The 20,801-nt window shown below is 39.6% G+C and overlaps 1 protein-coding gene across 1 annotated transcript in view; it reads right to left on the bottom strand.

Annotated features, from left to right (window-relative positions):
* The window catches only part of pdzd2 (PDZ domain containing 2), a 42,374-nt gene extending 21,916 nt beyond the window's left edge, over positions 1-20,458 (bottom strand). Inside the window, exons 1-11 of the mRNA XM_062417069.1 lie at positions 20,339-20,458; positions 18,536-19,014; positions 17,141-17,243; positions 16,724-17,095; positions 10,194-10,339; positions 9,226-9,358; positions 6,068-6,220; positions 5,701-5,800; positions 5,112-5,260; positions 2,029-2,148; positions 285-399 (exon numbers count right to left, since the gene is read on the bottom strand). Coding sequence (XP_062273053.1) covers positions 285-399; positions 2,029-2,148; positions 5,112-5,260; positions 5,701-5,800; positions 6,068-6,220; positions 9,226-9,358; positions 10,194-10,339; positions 16,724-17,095; positions 17,141-17,243; positions 18,536-19,014; positions 20,339-20,458 — 1,990 coding nt within the window. The remainder of the gene's footprint in view (positions 1-284; positions 400-2,028; positions 2,149-5,111; positions 5,261-5,700; positions 5,801-6,067; positions 6,221-9,225; positions 9,359-10,193; positions 10,340-16,723; positions 17,096-17,140; positions 17,244-18,535; positions 19,015-20,338) is intronic.
* Between the last annotated feature and the right edge of the window lie 343 nt (positions 20,459-20,801).

Below are 20,801 nucleotides of genomic sequence, written 5' to 3'. Positions count from 1 at the left end.
ACCACTAACTAGTTACACAGCTTTTATTTAAACTCAGTTTATACTGTGTTTTTAAAAGGAAGGGTTCAAATACAAATCATGTATAAATAGCAATAGAAAACAACTGAATGCAGAAAATGAAGCAGACTTGGCAATTTCTAACAACTTCCAGTATAAACCACCTCCACTCCTGGTATTAATCCAAATGACATAAAAATATTATTACATACAGACAGCAGCTTTGCATTACACCCCTATCATATATCTACTCAATTCAGTACCACGGAATGAAAAGGAATGGTTACCCTCTTTCAGTCGTCCATCAGCTGCTGCAGCTCCATGAGGGAAAATAGTCTTGACAAAAATCCCCATCTGACCACGTGCTGAGTCCTGCCCACCAACAATACTGAATCCTAGGCCCTGCAAAGGTTCAATCTCTATGAATATCAGAAATGACTAGCAGATACAAAATAGTCTGTGCACAGTTGTTGTGTTCTTCTAAGAATATTAGTTTTGGTATTTTATTTGATGGTTGATGGTGGTGACACAAGAGAGAAGGGATAACAAATAACAGGTCATGGTCGATAAACTCACATGTCATACTGATTCCCTTTCTGTTGCTCCCCTTCTCCCCTCTCCTTCTTGGTGCTTTCTGACTTTCTAATGCATGTCGACTACAAATTAGCAATCTGTGATATTACTTGTTTAACTTGATCCCACAGAGCACCATTTTCAGTATTGCAACATGACTTAAAGATCCCCTCCAGACATGTTTTCCAGTGGTAGAATTAAGTGACATTTAACAGAAAAGAGTTGGCAGACATAGAGTAGAATATTCATAAACATGTTTTAGTAAGTGTATAATTCCATGAAAATAAGAAATGTTATGTTTTTGTTACCTTAGAAAGAGCCCTTTACACCTACATAGGGAGTGGCTGCCACATTGTACCACCATGTTGCTCCAGTAGCCCAAAATGGACAAACCAGACACTGGCTCTGGAGAGGGCCTTTTGCATTTTTTGTTTAGTAGCCATGTTAGGTTCTCCTACATGCTTAGCAGTTTCAAAATGCTATTATGTGTTATCTGCTCTGGTTCCAGAAATACATTTGAGTATGGTTGCTGGTGTTGATAACTTGATGTTTCTGAGTTGGTTCTCAGCATATGTGTGATTACAGTGATCATTCATTTGCCAGACTCTGCAGCATCTGCAAGGTCCTTCAGTATATCTATCACCAAGTTTCTCCACAACGGACAAACTAAACAGTGACTGTACAGAGGGCCTTCCAAGTTTTTTGTGAGTTCTGTGACCACCATAGGTTTTCCTAAACAGTTGAGAAGGGAAAGTGGGGGGGTATTCAGCTGGTTGCAATCTGCAACCTCATTGCAAGATGCCACTAAATCTTACACATTGGCCCTTTGAAAGAATTTGGCAGTATTGTGAAAAAAAGTCCCATTTTATCAGCTTCAAGGACACAATGATAAAATGATCCCAAAATAATTTTCTGAGATGATAACTTGTGTCTAGAACACATGTAAAGGGGTTAAATATTTATACTGCTTTTAGGGGAAATCTTCATTTGCAATATCAGCTTTGCCCCCTTGACTACTAGATGCCACTAAATTCTACACACTGGACCTTTAAAACAAATAAAATACTCTGTTTGGGACAATCATTTGTGTCTTTTTTTCACAAAAAGTGAAATTACCAATTTACAAATGCTTATAATCATGTTCATTTTCAAAGATTTCTTATATACTCTATGATATGTGTTGTGTAATGTAATATGGCATGCTTTTAAGGGTTTACTACAAATAAGAATCAGAAAAAAGAATTTTACAATAAATAAAATATTTTTTTAATTTTAATTGGTGACTGCAATCACTGTGATTGGTTGTTGAAAAGTGGCTAGAGTAAACCATGTCAGGAAACATTATAACCAGGCTGTGGTTGAACCAACACACAGATGCATTTCTTATTGTGAGCTTACATTCTCAGAATACATTCTCTGAGCTTTATTCAAGCTTAAATGTCAAAGGAGGGCACTCACCTTGCCCTGGCCTTTCATCAGCACTATACTGGAGATAATGGATGGTTGTGCCAGTCGCCATGGTGACTCCACTTGAATGGTGCTCAGGGAGCGAGCTGATTTCTTTATGATCTGATATTCCTAAGAAGGGGATTAATATAAAAAGCAGAGAGTGTGAGACAAATTCATCCTGTAAAAATGACATTATTTATGACTCTATGATTAGTAGAGAACATGGTACATCAGCACCTTGGAGAGTGCCGCTGCAGACAGTCCTAACAACTGTATGAGGAGTTATAACATAATTAAAATAGTTTATGAATAATATTTAACACATACTCTTGAGATATCATTGATCAGGTTTCCATACTTTCAATAATTAAAACCCTGCTGAGTTTACCTGTTACTCCAAGACTGAACAAAACCATTTTAAAGAGAACCAAAACTGTAATTAAAAGATAAATAAAAACAGAGTGCCACGGTGTCTGTGTGGTGCAGCTGCATGCACAGTGACCTGATGGGAGGAGTCGTTAAAATATGCAGCACAAAGCCAGTTGTTGGTGTTTTTGTGGAAAATGGATCTCAGAACAACGTCTGCTTCTGAAGGAAAGACGCTCCGCTGCCACTTAGTGATTTTATCAACAAGAAAAGCATCTGAACATCTGTGGTTAAAACATCTGTATTAATCTGTTAATGAACGTGGGTGATTCTTACAGTGTCTGTTATCCACAGCTGTTTATACTGTAGGACTGATATGTTGATAAGTCTGCAGCCTCTGAGATGCTGCACAGAGCACAGTGCCTTACACACAGCCGTTCACTGTTCATTAAGTCAGCTGATGACACCAGACTGCTGCAGTATAACCACACACCTTTATACTCATCAGACTGGTCAGTTATAATTCTATATTCATCATTTTTATGAATGAAATGTGAGGTCAGCCAACTTTCTTTTTGCAAAAAGTAACTCATGTTTTATTCTTGAAACACATTGCTTGGTAAATGCATCGTTATAATAGCAATTAGACAAAGTGACAGCGCTCCTAGCTTTTAAAGGGAATGGGAGATGACACGCCTGTTACGCCCAAAACACACCTATAATTAATGAGGGGACTTAAGTCCAACCCTTTTGGACCATGTGCCTTGCACATGGACCGTTTTTCCGCCGTTAAAATAGCAAAAGTGGATTTGGACACGCCCCAAAGGCACTTGCGCCAGGCGCTTCACGCCACGTGCTATAGATCGTTAAAATGGGGCCCTAAATGTTGTCTCCTTCTGTTTTGTTTCCTTTTCTCAATTAGTCCCTCATTAACACAGTAATTTGTGTAGCTCTGTCTACATAAGCTCTGTCTTGTCATTGTTGTCAGGACAGTCAGGGTAGTGTCAGTGATCAGGCTTTGATCTGGCTTCATGAGTGTGTGCATGTGTTGCTTCAGGCTGGACCCACACATCTACATATATACCAATATTTAGTGATCAAACAGAATTTACATGTACAGGTGATTACTAACCTTTAGAAAACACTTTCTTTATCCGACCAAACCTGTGATCTGTTTGACCCCCATCAGGGTATATGTAATGGTCATTAATCTAATGAAATGGTATCATATGGTCCTTGTCATTCCTGTTGAAACAGGCTGTTGGACCAGCCAAGTATATCAACCCCTTTTCCTCAGTTATGTGCTGGATCATCTATTATACTTCCCAGCCATAGAGGTCCAGCAATGTCTTCTTTTTGCCTACCTGCTTTGTTTGCCTTTATTTGACTGATTACCTGTTGCCAACTACTACTTGATTCAAGGAAATAGCTTTTTGCATTCAACTGCTCTACTCTCTAGTCTTGAGTCTCTCTCTCATGAAACGAAAAGAGACTTAGCGAGAGAGTAGTGAATGAGTGATTAGTGACTGGATGAAAGAAAATATTGATTTGTTAAATGTTTATGGTGGTTAACAACTGTACAAAACAGTCTAAACCTGGTAGCCATTGTTGTAGCGGTCCTAGTGTCAAAACCTACAGTGAGCCAGTAACTATACTATCTTTAAACTGACTTTCTTGAGTGGGAGGGCAAAGATAACTGTCGATATTATTATCCCCAATTTTGTTATTCATCATTGCCAGCATCTTCAAGAATTCACTGTTACAGCTGTCACTAGAGCAGATGTCTGTCAGTGATTGTTTAAGATTTTCAGTCAAATCCACTGAGTCTGTCACTGATATATTGACGTAGGCCTTTGGTTGCAAAATCTGATTTGTTAAATAGTTCTTTAAAAGAGTACAAGGAGAAATATGAATTTGTTTGTAAGCATCTGCTGTAATTACAGCTGTGCATCAATACTACTCTGTCCTCCCTCTAAATATTCTGACAGTACTTCGTAATATTACGTCATAAAGAGTGAACATTGTGGTCACTTCTGTTGATCTGGAACTCAATCTTGTATCACATGCTTGCTATGATCTATGGTCTATGATCATATCTTGATCATGAGCAAGACACATGGCAGGCCTGAATACAGTGATAACATCCCAAGCCCTCTGGTGATGATGATGATGAACTCTTACAGATTTTTTTCCTGTAGTTTATGGTTTTATTTCTCTTTAGGCATGAAAAACAATATTTGTGTAAGTTACTGCAGATGAAGTGGTAGTGTATGGGATGACGCACTACTGTCCACTGTGGTGGCTGAAATGCAACTATGCCATCAAAATCCATATATATAGAAGAAAGCAGCTTTTGAATAGCTGTCCACTGTAGTGACCACTATGTGTGAAAGGTTTAGTGTGAAATTACAACTGAAGTAGGCTAAACATTTGTAGTTCAGTCTTCTATATTCTCTGCCAGAATAATTAAAATTAATTAAGCTGAGAGAAATTACAGGAGACAGCAGAGAATTAGACTAAATAAAAACAAATAAAAACATTTATGAATAGATGGAAGCTACAGCCAACAACTAACAGCCAAAATTGTTAGCAGCACCCAAAAGGGGTATACGGGATGAGTCTCAGATCAACTCATTTTTCTTCCATATTTTACAGTATCATGATGTGATATACAGTATAATTTACACCTTCAGTTGTATAAAGAACAAGGTGAGGCGTTCACTGACCTGTCTCACACCTGCAGTATCCAGTTGTTGAGGTAAGGAGTGTTTACGTCGGCCTGGTGGAGGCTTCTCCACTACGTCACAGCTGCTCCCACCATTCTCCACAAACAGCTCATCATCCTCACCCACTGACTCCAGGCGACTGCTGCCCCCTGAGCCATGAAAGAGAACAACTTCACTCCTTCACATAGAGGTAGCTAGTTTCATTTTGTTTTATGTATATTTTTTTAAATAATTTCAAAACAAATAATGCATGCATTAACTTTAAAGTGATTGCACATTGTGCTAGGCTCGGAATAATATGAATGTTAATGCACAGGCAGGGAAAGCAGATAAAGGCCAGGAAAATAACTGTACTGCACACAGTTCCAACATGGAAGTGAAGCCCTGAAAGTTCCTGTATCACCTGTCATTTATTGAGTCTGTCTATAATCTATCTATAAGCATGAACAGATGTACCAAAGTAATTATTTAGGTGTACTGATTAAACACTAAAAATGGTTATACTGAGTGCCAGGAATAGATGCATTGTTTCTACTCTAAAATAACATGTTTGGTGTTAAAGCACAACCAATTTCTGTGAATTACCAACCCTGGGATCGACTGCAGAGCTTCATGGGTGTAGGGCTAGAGCAGGATGCTTTGGGTGCCTCTCCCTGACTTTGTTCTTCTAGTTTCTCCAGATTAGTCAACTGCAAGGACAACAACACAGAGATCTTCAGCAAATCTCTCCATGTACAGCTATGGACAGTCTGCTGGGTGAAACAGTGTCAGAGAAAGATGCCTGGGTGGCTTTCCTTAGCCTGCTTGCCACCACCACTTTTGTCCAAATACCCTCCACGTGGCCCAGGTTAATTCTGCTTTGTGAGACAGGCAGCAACTATAGATAAGATCAAACTCATTTAAGTGCTACACACAAAAAGACACATAAACATAGAATACATATCATCTGTGTGTACCAGGTAGGGGCTGTGCAGAGTGGTGCTGCTCTTAGAGGTCTGGGGTGAGCAAGGCAGAGCAGTCTGAGATAGGGAGGATGAGGAGCTGCAGGTGCTGACCAGGTCTGGCAGACTGGTGGATGGGAAGTGCTGGAAACCCACATCTGACTCCTCCTGCAGAGACAGTAGGAAAGTTATGCAAGGAGGGATGCATGGTATGTTACACACGTAGCCCTGGGGCGCCTTGGTAGCCGAGTGGTTACTATGCATGCCACATAATGACAGCATCCCTGGTTCGATTCCAGCAAGAGACCTTTGCTTCAGGTCATTCCCCCCTCTTTCTCCCTGTTTCCTGTCAGCCTCTATGCCATGTAATGTTTAATAAAGGCAAAAATGCCCAAAAATAAACCTAAAAAAAAAGAGAGATAGGTAGCCCTGTGAGAGGATATTATATGTGTATGTATTTTGGCCATTTTCAACAAGGACAGTATAGAACACTTCAGCTTCATCGTGTAACACAGCATTCACATTCCAGACCAGTATTTAGACTGTGACACATTTTTGGTTTTTTGTCTCTGTGCTTTAACATAGAAATAAAGAACTGGATATGACGGGGCAGCTGTGGCTCAGGAGGTAGAGCAGTCGTCCACCATTCCTGGCTCCTCCTGTCTGCATGTCGTGTTCTTGGGCAAGATACTTAACCCCAAATCGCTCCCGATGGCTGCGCCAACGGTGTGTGAATGTGTCCTCCTGATGAGCAGGTTGGGACCCTACGTGGTAGCCCCTGCCATCAGTGACATGTAGTGTAAAAGACTAGAAAAGTGCTATATAAGTACAGTCCAAGTCTCAGCTCAATTTGAGTAGGTTTACATCAATATACAAAGCGCTGTGTGAGAGATATAGTCCTTTTAATACGGTGCCCAAAGTTTATGGGGTTAAAAAGTATACTTTTAGTCTGAAGAAGAGCATTATACTCGAAACATCAGGCTGGTGATATCCAAATAAATACCTGCATTGGAAGCTGCAGTGTGCAGACTTTTCTCTTGTTAAAAAGTAATAAGACTAATATACCAGAAGTCAGATAAAATGATATTTAATATTTTGAAGAAAGTCTCCCAGTCAATGACATCAGCAGACACTTTGCACTTCTCTTGCTGATACTCTCCCATGCCTTCACTGCAGACATCTTTTCTCTGTCTGGTCTGCAGCAGGTAGAATGCAGCTCAATGGGATGGAGATCAGGTAATATTCACTTCTTTGGTTGCTTTGACTGCATGTTTAGGATGGTTGTCCTGCTTTTTTTCAAATGTGGTCCCATTCATTTTGTTGCATTTGTCTGAACTCACACAATGCTCCTGTATATTTCTGCATTCATCCTGTGGCTTCTGTCAGCAGCTAAATTATCAATTAAGTGTGCCAATTTCACGCTCAACCATGAACTGTCACTTTTTTTCTCACACTTTCATCTGATAGAGGATGAATTTTGTTTCATCAGATCATAGAACTTTGTCCCAGAACTCTACCACTTTCTTTTTGTATGTTTTTGTGAAATGCAGAATCATCTGAGGTTCTGGTCATGAAGTCTCTTGATCATTACTAGAACACATGTATGCCCATCCTGGAGAGTATTCTTGACTTGCTATGCAGTCATAAAGGGCTTTTCTTTAACATGCTCATCCCCAAGATTTGTACTCCTCATTCTACCAGCTTGTTTGCCGTTTTCTACTTTTTTGTGGATCTTTTCTTGATGATTAACAGTTTGCCTAGATTGATCAGCCTCATCATTTGTTTTACCTTCTAAACTCAGTATGTAATACTTTAATGTCTTAGGGCGTACTCACACTAGGCAATCGTACCGTGCCCAAGCACGTTTGCCCCCTAAAGTCCGGATTATTTGGCTAGTGTGAGTGCAAGTGTACCGTGCTTGAGTACGTACACTTCCCTGGTACGGTACGGTTGGAAGAGGTGTGCTTAGGCACGGTACACTTGGTCACGCATGCACACTAGGGATTCATATTTTTCCTGAAAATAAGACATTTTAAATGCCGGGAAAAGAAGCCAATTTTCCAGGGAATCCCGGGAAAATCAACGTTTTTTAAAAGGCAACACTAGCTGAGCCCTGGTCATTTCACAAGCAACACTAAATGCAACGAGGAGACATTATGTATATATGGGTTCCCAATCCAACCATTTTTTGTTTATTATTGTATCATTATTAAGACAAAAGAACTCAATTTATGTCCATCAACATTATAATGAAAAGGCTACAGGCTTAATATTAGTTTGCATCCAGCGTGCTGCGTGGACTTCATTACATCTGCTGCACGGCTGCTACCACAATTATGAAATGGTAAGTTTATTATCTGATTGTGACCTTCATAAAAGTAATATTTTACTAATCTGCATTATATAAACTAACCAAATTCGTTAAAGTCATTTGGTGACTTCTAAGTCATTAAACTAAGTCTTACTTTTACTGGAGTAAAGAGTTGAATCAGGACGTCTGCTTTTACACAAGTATCTAGTACTGTATACTACACAGGCATGACTCAGAAGAACAAGCTTGTACTTTTTAATCAGTGCGTTGTGTTAACTGATCAGCTGTGTTGTGTTTTACCGGCACACAGCACGCCAACACACACCTGTGCATGTTTTATGAGAGTAAACTGTCTATATGTTTTTGCGTAACGTGTCGGAGGCAACCGTGCTTGAGTACACTTGGGTTTGAGGTAATGTGAGTGCTGGTCAGCTGGGGAGGGGGGGACCGTGCTTCAGCACGGTACGGAACAACTGGCCCTAGTGTGAGTTCGCCCTTAGAGTGCCAATGCCAGACTCCCTTCTGCTCCAGCCAGTTCTGCATCCCTTGAGGTTTTTAGATCACTTGTTAGTTCAGTGTCTTATGTCTTCTACAAATACAAAGTAGTTTCATTCTGAAATCAAAACATGTGGCATTCTCCTGTTAATGACCACTTTCTCCTCTGTGGCAGGCCATCAGTGGCGCCTCACAGTGCACACACTGGGGCTTTTTTGTAAACATTTTTACATATCCATCAGTTTGAAACATTGAATATAGCAGCCTTGTTCTCGTGGCAAGATCAAGCTTGCATAAAATAATATTTGGAACAGCCACATTTATTTTGAAATGGCGTCTCCTTTGTGATTTGTGTTAGAACACTTACCCTGCTGGCTACCACCAGCTGGACCAGACCAGTAGTGGAGCGTAGGATAGCAACGGCCTCTTGATGAGTGAGACCCACCAGAGACTGACCGTTAACCATCAGCAACTCATCCCCAGCATGGAGACGACCATCCCTGAAACACACACACACACACACACACACACGTGAGACATAATTGTCGATCATTATCCCATAATGAGAGACAATTATGGGATACAGAAATCCTTTAAAAAATTCTGCATCATTTATAGCTAATAGCTCAACTTTACTCCGAATGTAATCATGTAACATTTTTTCAGATGTCACTATACAATAATAATGATAATGATAATAATAAGAAGAATAAGAATATTCAAATTAAAATAATAGGAATTGAGCTTTATTTTTTTAATTTATAATAGGATCAACACATTATAATAATGAACTTGTTATCAAGCAGCTGAAGCGTGTAAAGGGCTTGATAACAAGTTCATTATTAGAATCAGGTGTGTTAGAGTGAAGAGATACCTAAAACATGCAGGGCAGTAGCTCTCCAGGAACAGGGTTGGAGAGCACTGCTGTAAGGCAAGGTTTTACTGAAAACAGCTGATTTTGTCATTTAAAATGTGTCACAAATTGACTGTTAAAAGAGTTCAATGCCTTGGCATGCCTCATAAAAATGTAGGGAAACATAGAAAAACAATATGTGGTTTTCTCCCAAGCTGTAGATGTGTCAATACAAAACAATACATTTATGTTAAGCTATATTTGTGCTCAGCAATTTGAAACTGAGACACATTATTATTGCACAGATGGTTATATGCTGATATTTCTTGAATATTAAACTCTAAAAACTGTGAATTTTTATATACTATAAATCTTAACAGTATGTTAAAGATTCACTGAAGAGTGCAGATAGAGATAATGGAATATGAGCTACATGTACAAAATATAGCACTTTCCTCTGATTTTATTAGGACTAACTGTACCTGTGGATGGCTCCCCCTTCCTCTATATAAGCTATAATGATGCCATGAGGAGAGCGCTTGGAGCCACGCCCCCCAGTTATTTGTATGCCCAGGCCCTCCTGACCCTTCACCAGGTGCATCTTCCAGATGTGACTGCTTTCTCTAGGCTACAAGAGAGCACAAACAAACACACATCCAACAATATATCACATGGGAAGATACATCACAAAGCTGAAAAAAGCTAATAAATAATGCTACGATATATGTTTAGTCAAAATGTGACATGAGAACTACTATACTGTTAGAAAACCAGAGTGAATATATGAATCCAGAGTCATGTTTAAATCCCAGAGTTCCAGAGTGTGATCTATAGATGATTTTTTTTTCATATATTCAAGAGAATTAAAGAGGCTTCGAGCAGTTTTTGGACAATTTCTGCAAAGTCTATATACATAATACATAAATGATACTGATACATCTATAATGCATTATAGTACAAATCTGCATAATGCATTATTATGTCTTATGAGAGCAATCAGTCCATAAATACAGATAACGAGCTGTGGTTAAGTTTTATAGCAAGCCATAACTAAATTCTCAATTCAACAAATCTGAACATTGGTTAGAGCCTGCAAGGGCGCTGGGCCACAAGGGGATAAAATGTGCTAAGATGGACTTAAGACCTCCAGTGTTTCCATGGAGATAAATTAAAAGATAAATCAAAATCCCTGACCTGATTTCAAAGTGTTTTTCTCAATGGCTTCTAATGGTTTTGATGTGTGCTTATATCTGCTTATTTACTGTCAACAATTCTGGTGAGAACACTTAAGATTTTCCCTTTACACGAGCTGCTAAACAATGCTAATGTTATTTTCACATTAAATCTTCATTGTGGAGCTTCACATTGTAGAGGGGGAATAACAACCTTACCCCATCTAGTTTAGAAGATTATAATAAACAAATTAACCCTATAAGCCTGTTATTCTGTGTGTATATTATACAGAACTACGTCAATGGAGGGGAAGGGAGTGCGGGGGTGGGACATAGGAGGGAGGAGGGGTTGTTGCTGTTCACATTTTTTTAAAGTGCTGTGTGAAATGCAAGAAAGGTAAGAGTAGCTTTAATCATTGAATTCAGGTGTTTCATTCAGATGTATTGCCACAGGTGTTTAAAATGAAGCACCTAGCCATGCAGTATGCATTTACAAACATTAGTGAAAGAATAGATAGTTCTGAAGAGCTCAAGGAATTCCAGTGTGGTACTGTCATAGGATGCCACATTTGTAATAAGTTTGTGAAATGTCTTTCCTGTTAGATATTCCATGGTAAACTGTAAGTGGTATTACTGAAAAAAAGCAATTAGGAATAACAGCAACCTAGCCATAAAGTGGCAGACCACGTAAGGTCACAGAGTGGGATCAACGAGTGCTGAGGCACATAGTGTGTAAAAGTCTCCAAAGCTCATTGACTCAATAACTGCACAGTTCCAATATTCCTCTAGCATTAACATCTGTACAAAAACTGTGGTAGGATCTTCATGGAATGGGTTTCCATGGTAGAGCAGCTGTATACAAGTCTTACATCACCAAGCATCATGCCAAGTATTAGATGGAGAGGTGTATAGCACGCTGCCACTGTTGGTTACTTGGTTAGCAAACATATCTAAGCATGCTGCAATAACTAAAATGATAAATATGGCAGACATCATGTGATAAACATCAGCATGTTAGCATTGTCATTGTGAGCACACTGACTTTTGCATTTAGCTCATAGCACCACTGTGCCTAATCCCAGCTTCATGGAGTACTTAGCATGGCTGTGCACTTCATCTTGTTTAACCTCTGCACTGCTCATGGCTTTATCAGACATTTGCAGACCTGGAAGGATTTAAGTAATAGAGGTCACCACCATCTAGGGCACAAACGTGCTGACTACAGCCATTAATCGTCATTTACAATCCCTCTGATGTGCTGGGATGATACACCAGCTGTCTGTCTCAATCCTCTGACCCACAAGTCAAAACACTATCCAGTTGTTGCAAAGGGGTGATCCTATTTATCCTCTCAGACATCTATACACATATCTGTCAACCACTGCACAACTGGCTGCTGGACATGCACCAGGCAACTTAAATTTGTAGTAAACTGGTATGACTGTATGTCCATTAAGCACATTGGTGAAAACCAGAAGTGATTTGGTTTCCAGAGCTCCACACTAGTCTCTACTGAAACTGGCTTTGAGTTCCTTATCACAGTGTTCCTAATCAGCTGGTCTGATTGGATTGGTGTATTGAATCATAACTATACCCCTTTTCCTACATCCGTCACCTACCCGACAAGGGGCCTGTTTCAGGAAGCAAGTTTAACAAAACCTGAACTCTGGGTTGACTAGCTGTCGAGCATGATGAGCTGTCAAACTCTGAGTTCTGGGTTTCAGAACAGGTGATAACAGTTAGTTCACTCAACTCTGAGTCAAAGTAACTCTGAGTGAAGCTCGTGCATGAGGGGCCTGTTTCAGAAAGCAGGTTTAGTGAAAACTCTGAGTTAGTTGACTCAGAGTTCAAGGAAACTCTGGTTTTTCGGTTTCACAAAGCCAGTTCAGCTTAACTCTGAGTCAGTTACCATGGCAACATACTCCGTGAACCTAACCTGCTCGCTGGCAGGTTTTCTTCAACTAACCCTGAGTTTCTCCTCCTTTTTAGTTGAAGCCTGCAGACTGAAGGAGCTGTCAGACATGGTGTTTCCTTTTCTTAAAGAGTCAGTTAATACTGAAGCACAAATACAAAGCAGAAATCTCCGTCAGAGACCCCGCTGGGATGTTTTATCATTCTCTGACGTATTCTGACGATGATCATTTATCTGAATATTCTCAGCCCTCGTATCGTCTGTACGATATTTCGTGGACATGCTCTCAGTTCAGAACAAATTCTTTGTGTTGCACTTTGTTTTTTTCTTTGCCAATGGCAGTTTTATATGTAACATCGGTGATGCTGAGCATGTTTCCAAGGCAACCGTCTGTCGGGCTGTCAGAAATGCAATATTTGAAGGGTATTGATAGCCAAGAGGTTACTGTGCATGCCTCATAGTGACAGTGTTGCTGGTTCGACACCAGTGGGGAACATTTGCTGCAGGGGTCTCTCTCTCTCTCTCTCTCTCTCTCTCTCTCTCTCTCTCTCTCTCTCTCTCTCTCTCTCTCTCTCTCTCTCTCTCTCTCTCTCTCTCTCTCTCTCTCTCTCTCTCTCTCTCTCTCTCTCTCTCTCTCTCTCTCTCTCTCTCTCTCTCTCTCTCTCTCTCTCTCTCTCTCTCTCTCTCTCTCTCTCTCTCTCTCTCTGTGTTTCCTGTCAACCTCTATACCAGCTACTGTTAAGGTGAAAGTGCCCAGACACAAATCTTTAAAAAAAAAGAAATGTGAGTCTTGTACTGAAACATTTACACTTTGGTAGTGTTGTATGTATAAAAGCATTTAAGTGTTACTTTCAAATATACAATATTAAATACTGGCAGTGTTGGGATGGCTGAAAAATTGACTTTTTTTTTTGCTTAGAAGATTTCACTTACTACTGAAATATATCACATGTTGAATGTGAATGTAGCCTCTGAATGCTGTTTAATGAGGGCAGGCTAAACAACATCACAGCTGCTTGTAATGAAATGATACCTGACTTGTTTGAGCTAGATTTTTATATTTCATATTCAGTTGCTGCCAAGTAGGCCTGCGTTTTGTACCTGTTGGGGTCTGCATGAATATTAAATGTGCCGCGCACACACACACACACACACACACACACACACACACACAGAATATAAATGTTGAATAAGTGGACCACTTGAGACAAAACGTTTCTTTTTTTTCATTAATACTCACACATTGACTCGGTTGGTAATTTTCTGCCACATCAGCTCATGTTCTTTTGCTGCAGCTACTGTATTGCTTGTTTTCTTAAATATATTCTCATTATCTGCATTAATATTTCTAACTCCAATGAGGAGAAGTAGGAGGACTGAGCCCTTTGTTTCTCCTGTTGCCATGGTGACTCATGTTATCTGTGTTCCATTGATGAAGGCTTAGTATCTCCTCATGAATGAGCTTCACTCAGGGTTACCTTGACTCAGAGTAGATTGAACTAACTGTTATCACCTGTTCTGAAACCCAAAACTCTGAGTTTTACAGCTCAGAGTCGGTCAACCTAGAGTTAAAGTTTTAACTCAGAGTTAGTTAAACCTGCTTCCTGAAACAGGCCCGAGGAGATACCAAGCCTTCATCAATGGAACACAGATAAGATGAGTCACCATGGCAACAGGAGAAACAAAGGGCTCAGTCCTCCTTCTTCTCCCCAGTGGAGTTAGAAATATTAATGCATGCATGCAGATGATGAGAATATATTTAAGAAAAAAAGCAGTGTGGCAGAAAATAACTGACAGTCAATGTGTGAGTATTAATGAAAAAAAAGAAACGTTTTGTCTCGAGTGGTCCACTAATTCAACATTTACATTCTGTGTGTGTGCGTGTGTGTGTGTGTGTGTGTGTGTGTGTGTGTGTGTGTGTGTGTGTGTGTGTGTGTGTGTGTGTGTGTGTGTGTATGTGTGTGTGCGCGGCACATTTAATATTCATGCAGACCCCAACAGGTACAAAACGCAGGCCTACTTGGCAGCAACTGAAGATGAAATATAAAAATCTGGCTCAAACAAGTCAGGTATCATTTCATTACAAGCAGCTGTGATGTTGTTTAGCCTGCCCTCATTAAACAACATTCAGAGGTACATTCAACATGTGATATATTTCAGTAGTTATTGAAATAGTCTAAGCAAAAAAAAAAGTCCATTTTTCAGCCATCCCAACACTGCCAGTATTTAATATTGTATATTTGAAAGTAACACCTAAATGCCTTTATACATACAACACTACCAAAGTGTAAACGTTTCAGTACAAGACTCACATTTCTTTTTTTTTTAAAGATTTATGTTTGGGCACTTTCACCTTAACAGTAGCTGGTATAGAGGTTGACAGGAAACAGGGAGAGAGAGTGAGAGCAGAAACTCCAGTCTGCAGTTCATACATTTACATTGAATTACATTCAATAATGAATAAATAGTAAAAAGTAAAATGTACCGTTCTATACCAGGGGTGTATTAATAAGAGATATATTGACCCCGACGTGTTGATTAAAAGAATAAAAGTAGAGATTAACCTCTACAAACGTTTGCCAGCTAACATTATCTACCCAGCATCTTTTGTTGTTGTTTTAGTAATACAACAAGGGGGTATTCCAGAAAGGAGGTTCAACAAACTCTGAGTCTAACCTTAAACTCTGAGTTGACTTACTTTGAGATGGGAAACTGTGAGTATCCAGTTCCAGAACAGCTGATTTGAATTAGTTCAATCAACTCTGAGTATGTTCACCTTGAGTTAAGCACAACGCACAAAATTTGCTCTGTGAGCGCACGTCCGTGGTTTGTGAGACTGGATATGTATGGCCAGAGAATGTCATTAAGATAAATGATTGAGTGTAATGAAAAGCAATGCTGTTCTAACAGATTCATCTGGGAATGAGAGCACATCCAACCGAGGTCTGAAAATCTTCTCCCGTTGTAAGGTATTAAGAATGAATTCTGCCTCTATCTATCGGATTGTAAAGAAACGGACAACCCATGTGTGGCAGCTTGCTTCAGGTGGGAGGAGACAGGTAGAAACTCAGGGTTTCTTATAGAAAACCTGCCAGCGAGCAGGTTATGTTCACAGAGTCAGTTACCATGGTGACTGACTCTGAGTTTCAGTTACCTCTCTTTCTGGAACTGATAACACAGAGTTTCCCTCATCTCAGGGTTAACTTACTCTGAGTTTTCACATAACATGCTTTCTGGAATACCCCCCAGATCAGTTGAGAATGCAAAGTTACTTTTTAAAGGTAACATTAGCCCTGTATGCTCATCACTAAGGCTAAAATTATGTTTTGAAATTTAGTAACTAATTGTATATCTAACATTAGTCAAACAAAGAGACACACTTCTGGAGAACAACCTTCATTTCAATCATAGTAATGGCGAACAGTCTGACCAATGAGGACTGACTTGTTAACTAAAACACTGCCTCCATACAGTCCAAAACTGGACATGCACATTATCTTCTAACATACTGATGACTGCCACACATAGCAAGGGTTAGCTAGCTGAGTTATTTTATGTCAGATGTTGCTTTAAGATCAGCTCATCCTCTTATCACAGGTTATTTGTGGCCACATTTCTCATTATGGGGTAGGTTTAAGTTGGTTTTTGTTAACGTTGATCTGACTAAGAAATGAGCTTACATTAAAATTAAATAAACGTAATCTTACTTTATCACTTTTATCTTCAAGGACAATCCACCGAATGCATTTTGGTGTTCAACATTATGAAAATGTGTTTCACTATTTTCATTTTCTTTGCCTGAACTCATTTGTCTCCATTCAGAATAAAATACCATGTCTTCAGAACAAAGGTGTAATCGAGAGAGCAAAGTAGTGTGACCCCTCACTTAAGCCATATCAACGCCCTGTATGTCAGCAGAGTGGCTTACCTGGTTTGAAGGTTCACTGCTAAATGAATCCATTTTGTATTCCAACAGCTGACTGTGACACATTGCAGGCAGGGTGGCAGCACCTTGTATGTAGAGATGCTGTTGAGCAGTTCTCATGTGAGGAACGGTGTCTGGGCTTTCCTCTGTGGTTGTATGAGTGGATAGGATGCAACCTGAGTCATCTCCTGGTGGACTGACTCCTGCATCAGTGGAAATTGAAGAGTTGTGGCCATTGTAACAGCCCTGGACTTCTGAGTCAGTGCTGTCCCTGTCTCTGTTGTCTCGGTTGAAGAAGGATCGTGATATGACACCAAACTTGCGTGTGCGTTTGCAGTTCGCTGAACTGTCAGGCGGTTCAGACACAGCTCTGTCCTGCTGCTGGTTTTCACAGCTGTCACTGCTAACAGGGGTACTCACTCTGCCATCGGCATCACAGGGAGGGAGAGGAGCCTTTCGCTTGACTCGCCGTAGCAGTATCAGGTAGATATAGCCTCCATTCCAGCACTGGTCAGCCAGGTAACTGTAGAAAAAAGTATATGAGGGATAATGCTGTCATTACATACATATATGTCATAATATTCATAGGGCAACATTTCCTCTATGCATGCATTATCCTTAAGTTTTACACTCAATGTAAAAAAAAAAAAAACTAGATTCTAGTTTCTAGAAATGCTGAGTGCTCTCAGTAATAAGCATGGTGGCCTGGAAGTTCAAAACAACATTACAAAAGTGTGAAACACTTTAAAAAGGTTGAGACAAATTTACATGTTGGAAAACATTTTTACATATCATCCAACAAAATGACATGATCAAAACACATTTACCAAGGACAAAACACATTTACATTTCAGAAAACTAATTTACAAGATGCAAAAAACTTTTACAAGCACTGAGATATATACTAGTGGTGAAACACTTTTAGCAGTCCCCAAACAAATGTACAAATGACACAATCTTCATAGAAAGGGAATGTACCGATTGATAATGATATGAAATAACACACATTTCTGTATCATTTCAGGAGTTGACCAAATAAAGGGACTCCCTTTAGGGGTGTTGTCAGAATCTAAGTATTTCCATATTTACATTATCAGTAACTAATATTTATGTGCAATTTAACTTGAACCCTGTCTTAAGGCCAGCTCAGCGAGGGTTTAACTGCCTGTTTGTGAGAGTATTTGGAAAAACATACAGTTTTTATTTACTGTTAACTTGTCACAGCACACATAGACATTCAGGAACTAACTTGCAAACACACAAAAGGCACATTGAAACACTTCCTTACTAACACAAAAGTAGCAATCAAGCAAGAGAGACTGACTCTAAACTCTGAGCCTTTTTCACAATGCATTAATACCTGCAATAGTCTCAGGCTACAAGCATGTGCATGAGCATAAAAGCTTAACATCCACAGGTGTTGCTAATGAGAAAGAATTTCTGATTTCTACATACAGAACCTTTAAGAGAAACACTCCAAGTGGTAAGATAAGATACTGAATAGGAATACATTTTGATTCACCAGCCAGGAAAGACAAAGCCAAATTCACTTTGGGAAAGTTAACAGCTCTGTAGCTCAGTTTGCATTATAAAAGTCCTAGCAGGGTCCTGCATCAAATGCTTGTGTAACTGTGGTTTGCCAAGGCAGCTTCATGGCAATGCTGGATCTAGAGGATTGTTTCTTTAATGTGATGATGTAAAGTGATTTGTAAGGTGTTTCAGTTATTTATTTTCATTGCATTTCATCATTGTGATATTTTTTTTTCACTTCACATGATTGATTCATGGTTCCACTTTTCATTAAAGTAGTCTTACCTGGCTCCACTGACATCTACTCCCACCATCAGCTGCCCATTCAGTGACAGCAGTTCGTCCCTCAGTTTGATCCTCCCACAGAGGGACGCTGCGCTCCTCTTTCTCACCTCTGTCACCCAAATGCAGCCCACATCCATAATGGGGTTCTGGTCCCTCCTCCTCCTCGGGCCTCCCTTCTTTCTTCTATCAGAGTCCCCAAAAATAGGAATGTTCCCAAAGCTTAGGCCAAACTCAGCTGCATCCCCTTCCTCTTTACTGAGGCAAACAGCATGTACCTCAACATCTAAGCCCTCCCTGCAGGAGGATGGGCTGGCTGATGGAGCTGTGTCCCCCTCCATGAAGTTGAAACTGATGTACTCCACCAGTTTCTGAATGGCAGCCAGACACAGGGACATGTCCTTGATATTAAGACTGTTAACACTGCTGCTATTGCACACACTATCCCCTTCTCCATTTTGGTAGGAGTCTTGATCCACATGCTGGAGGAAGAAGAAGAAGAAGAGTGACCAATGAACAAAGCTGGAAAATAACATTTGATGAAAAGCATTCAACAACAAAACCTTCTTATACTGAAATGTACTTTTTCAATATTCTGAAATGTTGCATGCAGGTGGATGAATGAATGGATTTCATGAACACTTAATTTCAAATGTCAAATTTTCAAAATACAATAAAATATTGATTTGTCAAGTAGATTGTATCTGACATCAAACATGTAATAATAATAATACAAATAATAATAATACTAAACTCTAGTGCGACAGCACCTTTCCAAACCAGAGTTACAAAGTGCTTCACATAATACAATTAGAGTCCGACCCATATGGGAATTTTGAAACTGATACCGATTTTAGAATGGAAAAATTCACGGATATGGTGGCCGATAAAATGATTTCTTGAACTGGAATGATAACAGACCCTCTCTATGTAGATTGTTCACTGATTTTGCACTGATATGAGACTGCCTTATTAAACAAGTAACTAATGAAGTATATTTAACAATGTGAAGCATTTAAAGTAACACTAACAAAATAGCGTAAATACAAAATATTGATTGATTGAAGATTGATACAGTGGAAGAACTATAAAGTACTAATTCAAAAATGTACCAATTAAATCCAATTGACACCCATCACTACACACTGTATATTTCAGCACAAAGTGTTTCTTAATACAACAGACTTTAGAAACTTCATACCCAACCTCAACGATACATTGTGATTAGTGGAGGTTTGTTACACTACAGTTATACGTATGCTACGACTCTGAAAGTTATGCAATCCATATGTTTATGTGCTGCTTGAGCAACATATTTAGAGTAGACGTGTTAGTAGTGTTAAACCCACCAGATAATACTGTACTAAGTTTTAATTATGAACTCTGGGTGTATCCATCAGTGAAACAAGCTTTATTGTAGCACAAACTACAATAAAGCTCACTTTTTAATAAAAAGTGTAATTGAAAATGTACAGTATAGCACCACTCACATGACCAAATGATGATATTTCTGAGTAGCTCAACTCATCTTAAAAAAAAGACTAAACAGGACATGCCTCGCAAATATATGTAGTGACTCTGCCATAAGCCTTGATCGTTAAGGTCAAGGTCTAAAAGTGCTAAGTCCTTGCTAAGGTTAAATAGGTAAATCAACTGGGGTTTTTAAATGTTCTTACTAAGTGAACATTTTATACATTTGCTATACTGCATTTGATATTCCATATTTAATAAGAATTATGCACTAAAAATGTGTTTTTATTTAGGTCATCAGGTAAGATGGTCTTAAAAACAGGAGTGGTGGAGTACCTTTAAGCAAGAAGTGTCCCGATTTAGGTTGTACTCTTGCTGAGATCCCCTGGTCTGAGCCACAAGCCACTCCTCGAGCAGTGGGAGGATGCCCAGCGCGTTGTCCTGAGTGATGGGCATCCTGGCATCCTGGGCCTGTTGGCGGTCCCTCGCCAACAGCCACTCCAATGATGCTAACAGTCAGTACAAGTACAAGTACCAGTGTTGGCTGATAAATCCATCTCTGAACTGAAAGTCTGTGGCAGAGCCAAACCAAACACCATCGCTGTGTTTGTATGGTGGTGGTGGTGGGTTGCGTGGTGGGAAATGGACTCTCTACCCAGAGATTTCCAGATGAGCCGTGGTGGAAGATATCTGATCACTCAGCTGTGATATCTGCAGTGTCAGGCCATTGCCTAAAGAGAACACAATAGTAGGTCAAACTGTATTAGTAGGTAAAAAGGTAAGCAGAAATAATAAAGGT

The sequence above is a fragment of the Scomber scombrus genome, chromosome 4 (genome assembly GCF_963691925.1).
Source record: "Scomber scombrus chromosome 4, fScoSco1.1, whole genome shotgun sequence".
NCBI classification, from domain to species: domain Eukaryota; kingdom Metazoa; phylum Chordata; class Actinopteri; order Scombriformes; family Scombridae; genus Scomber; species Scomber scombrus.
This window is presented reverse-complemented; position numbering and strand designations above follow the sequence as displayed.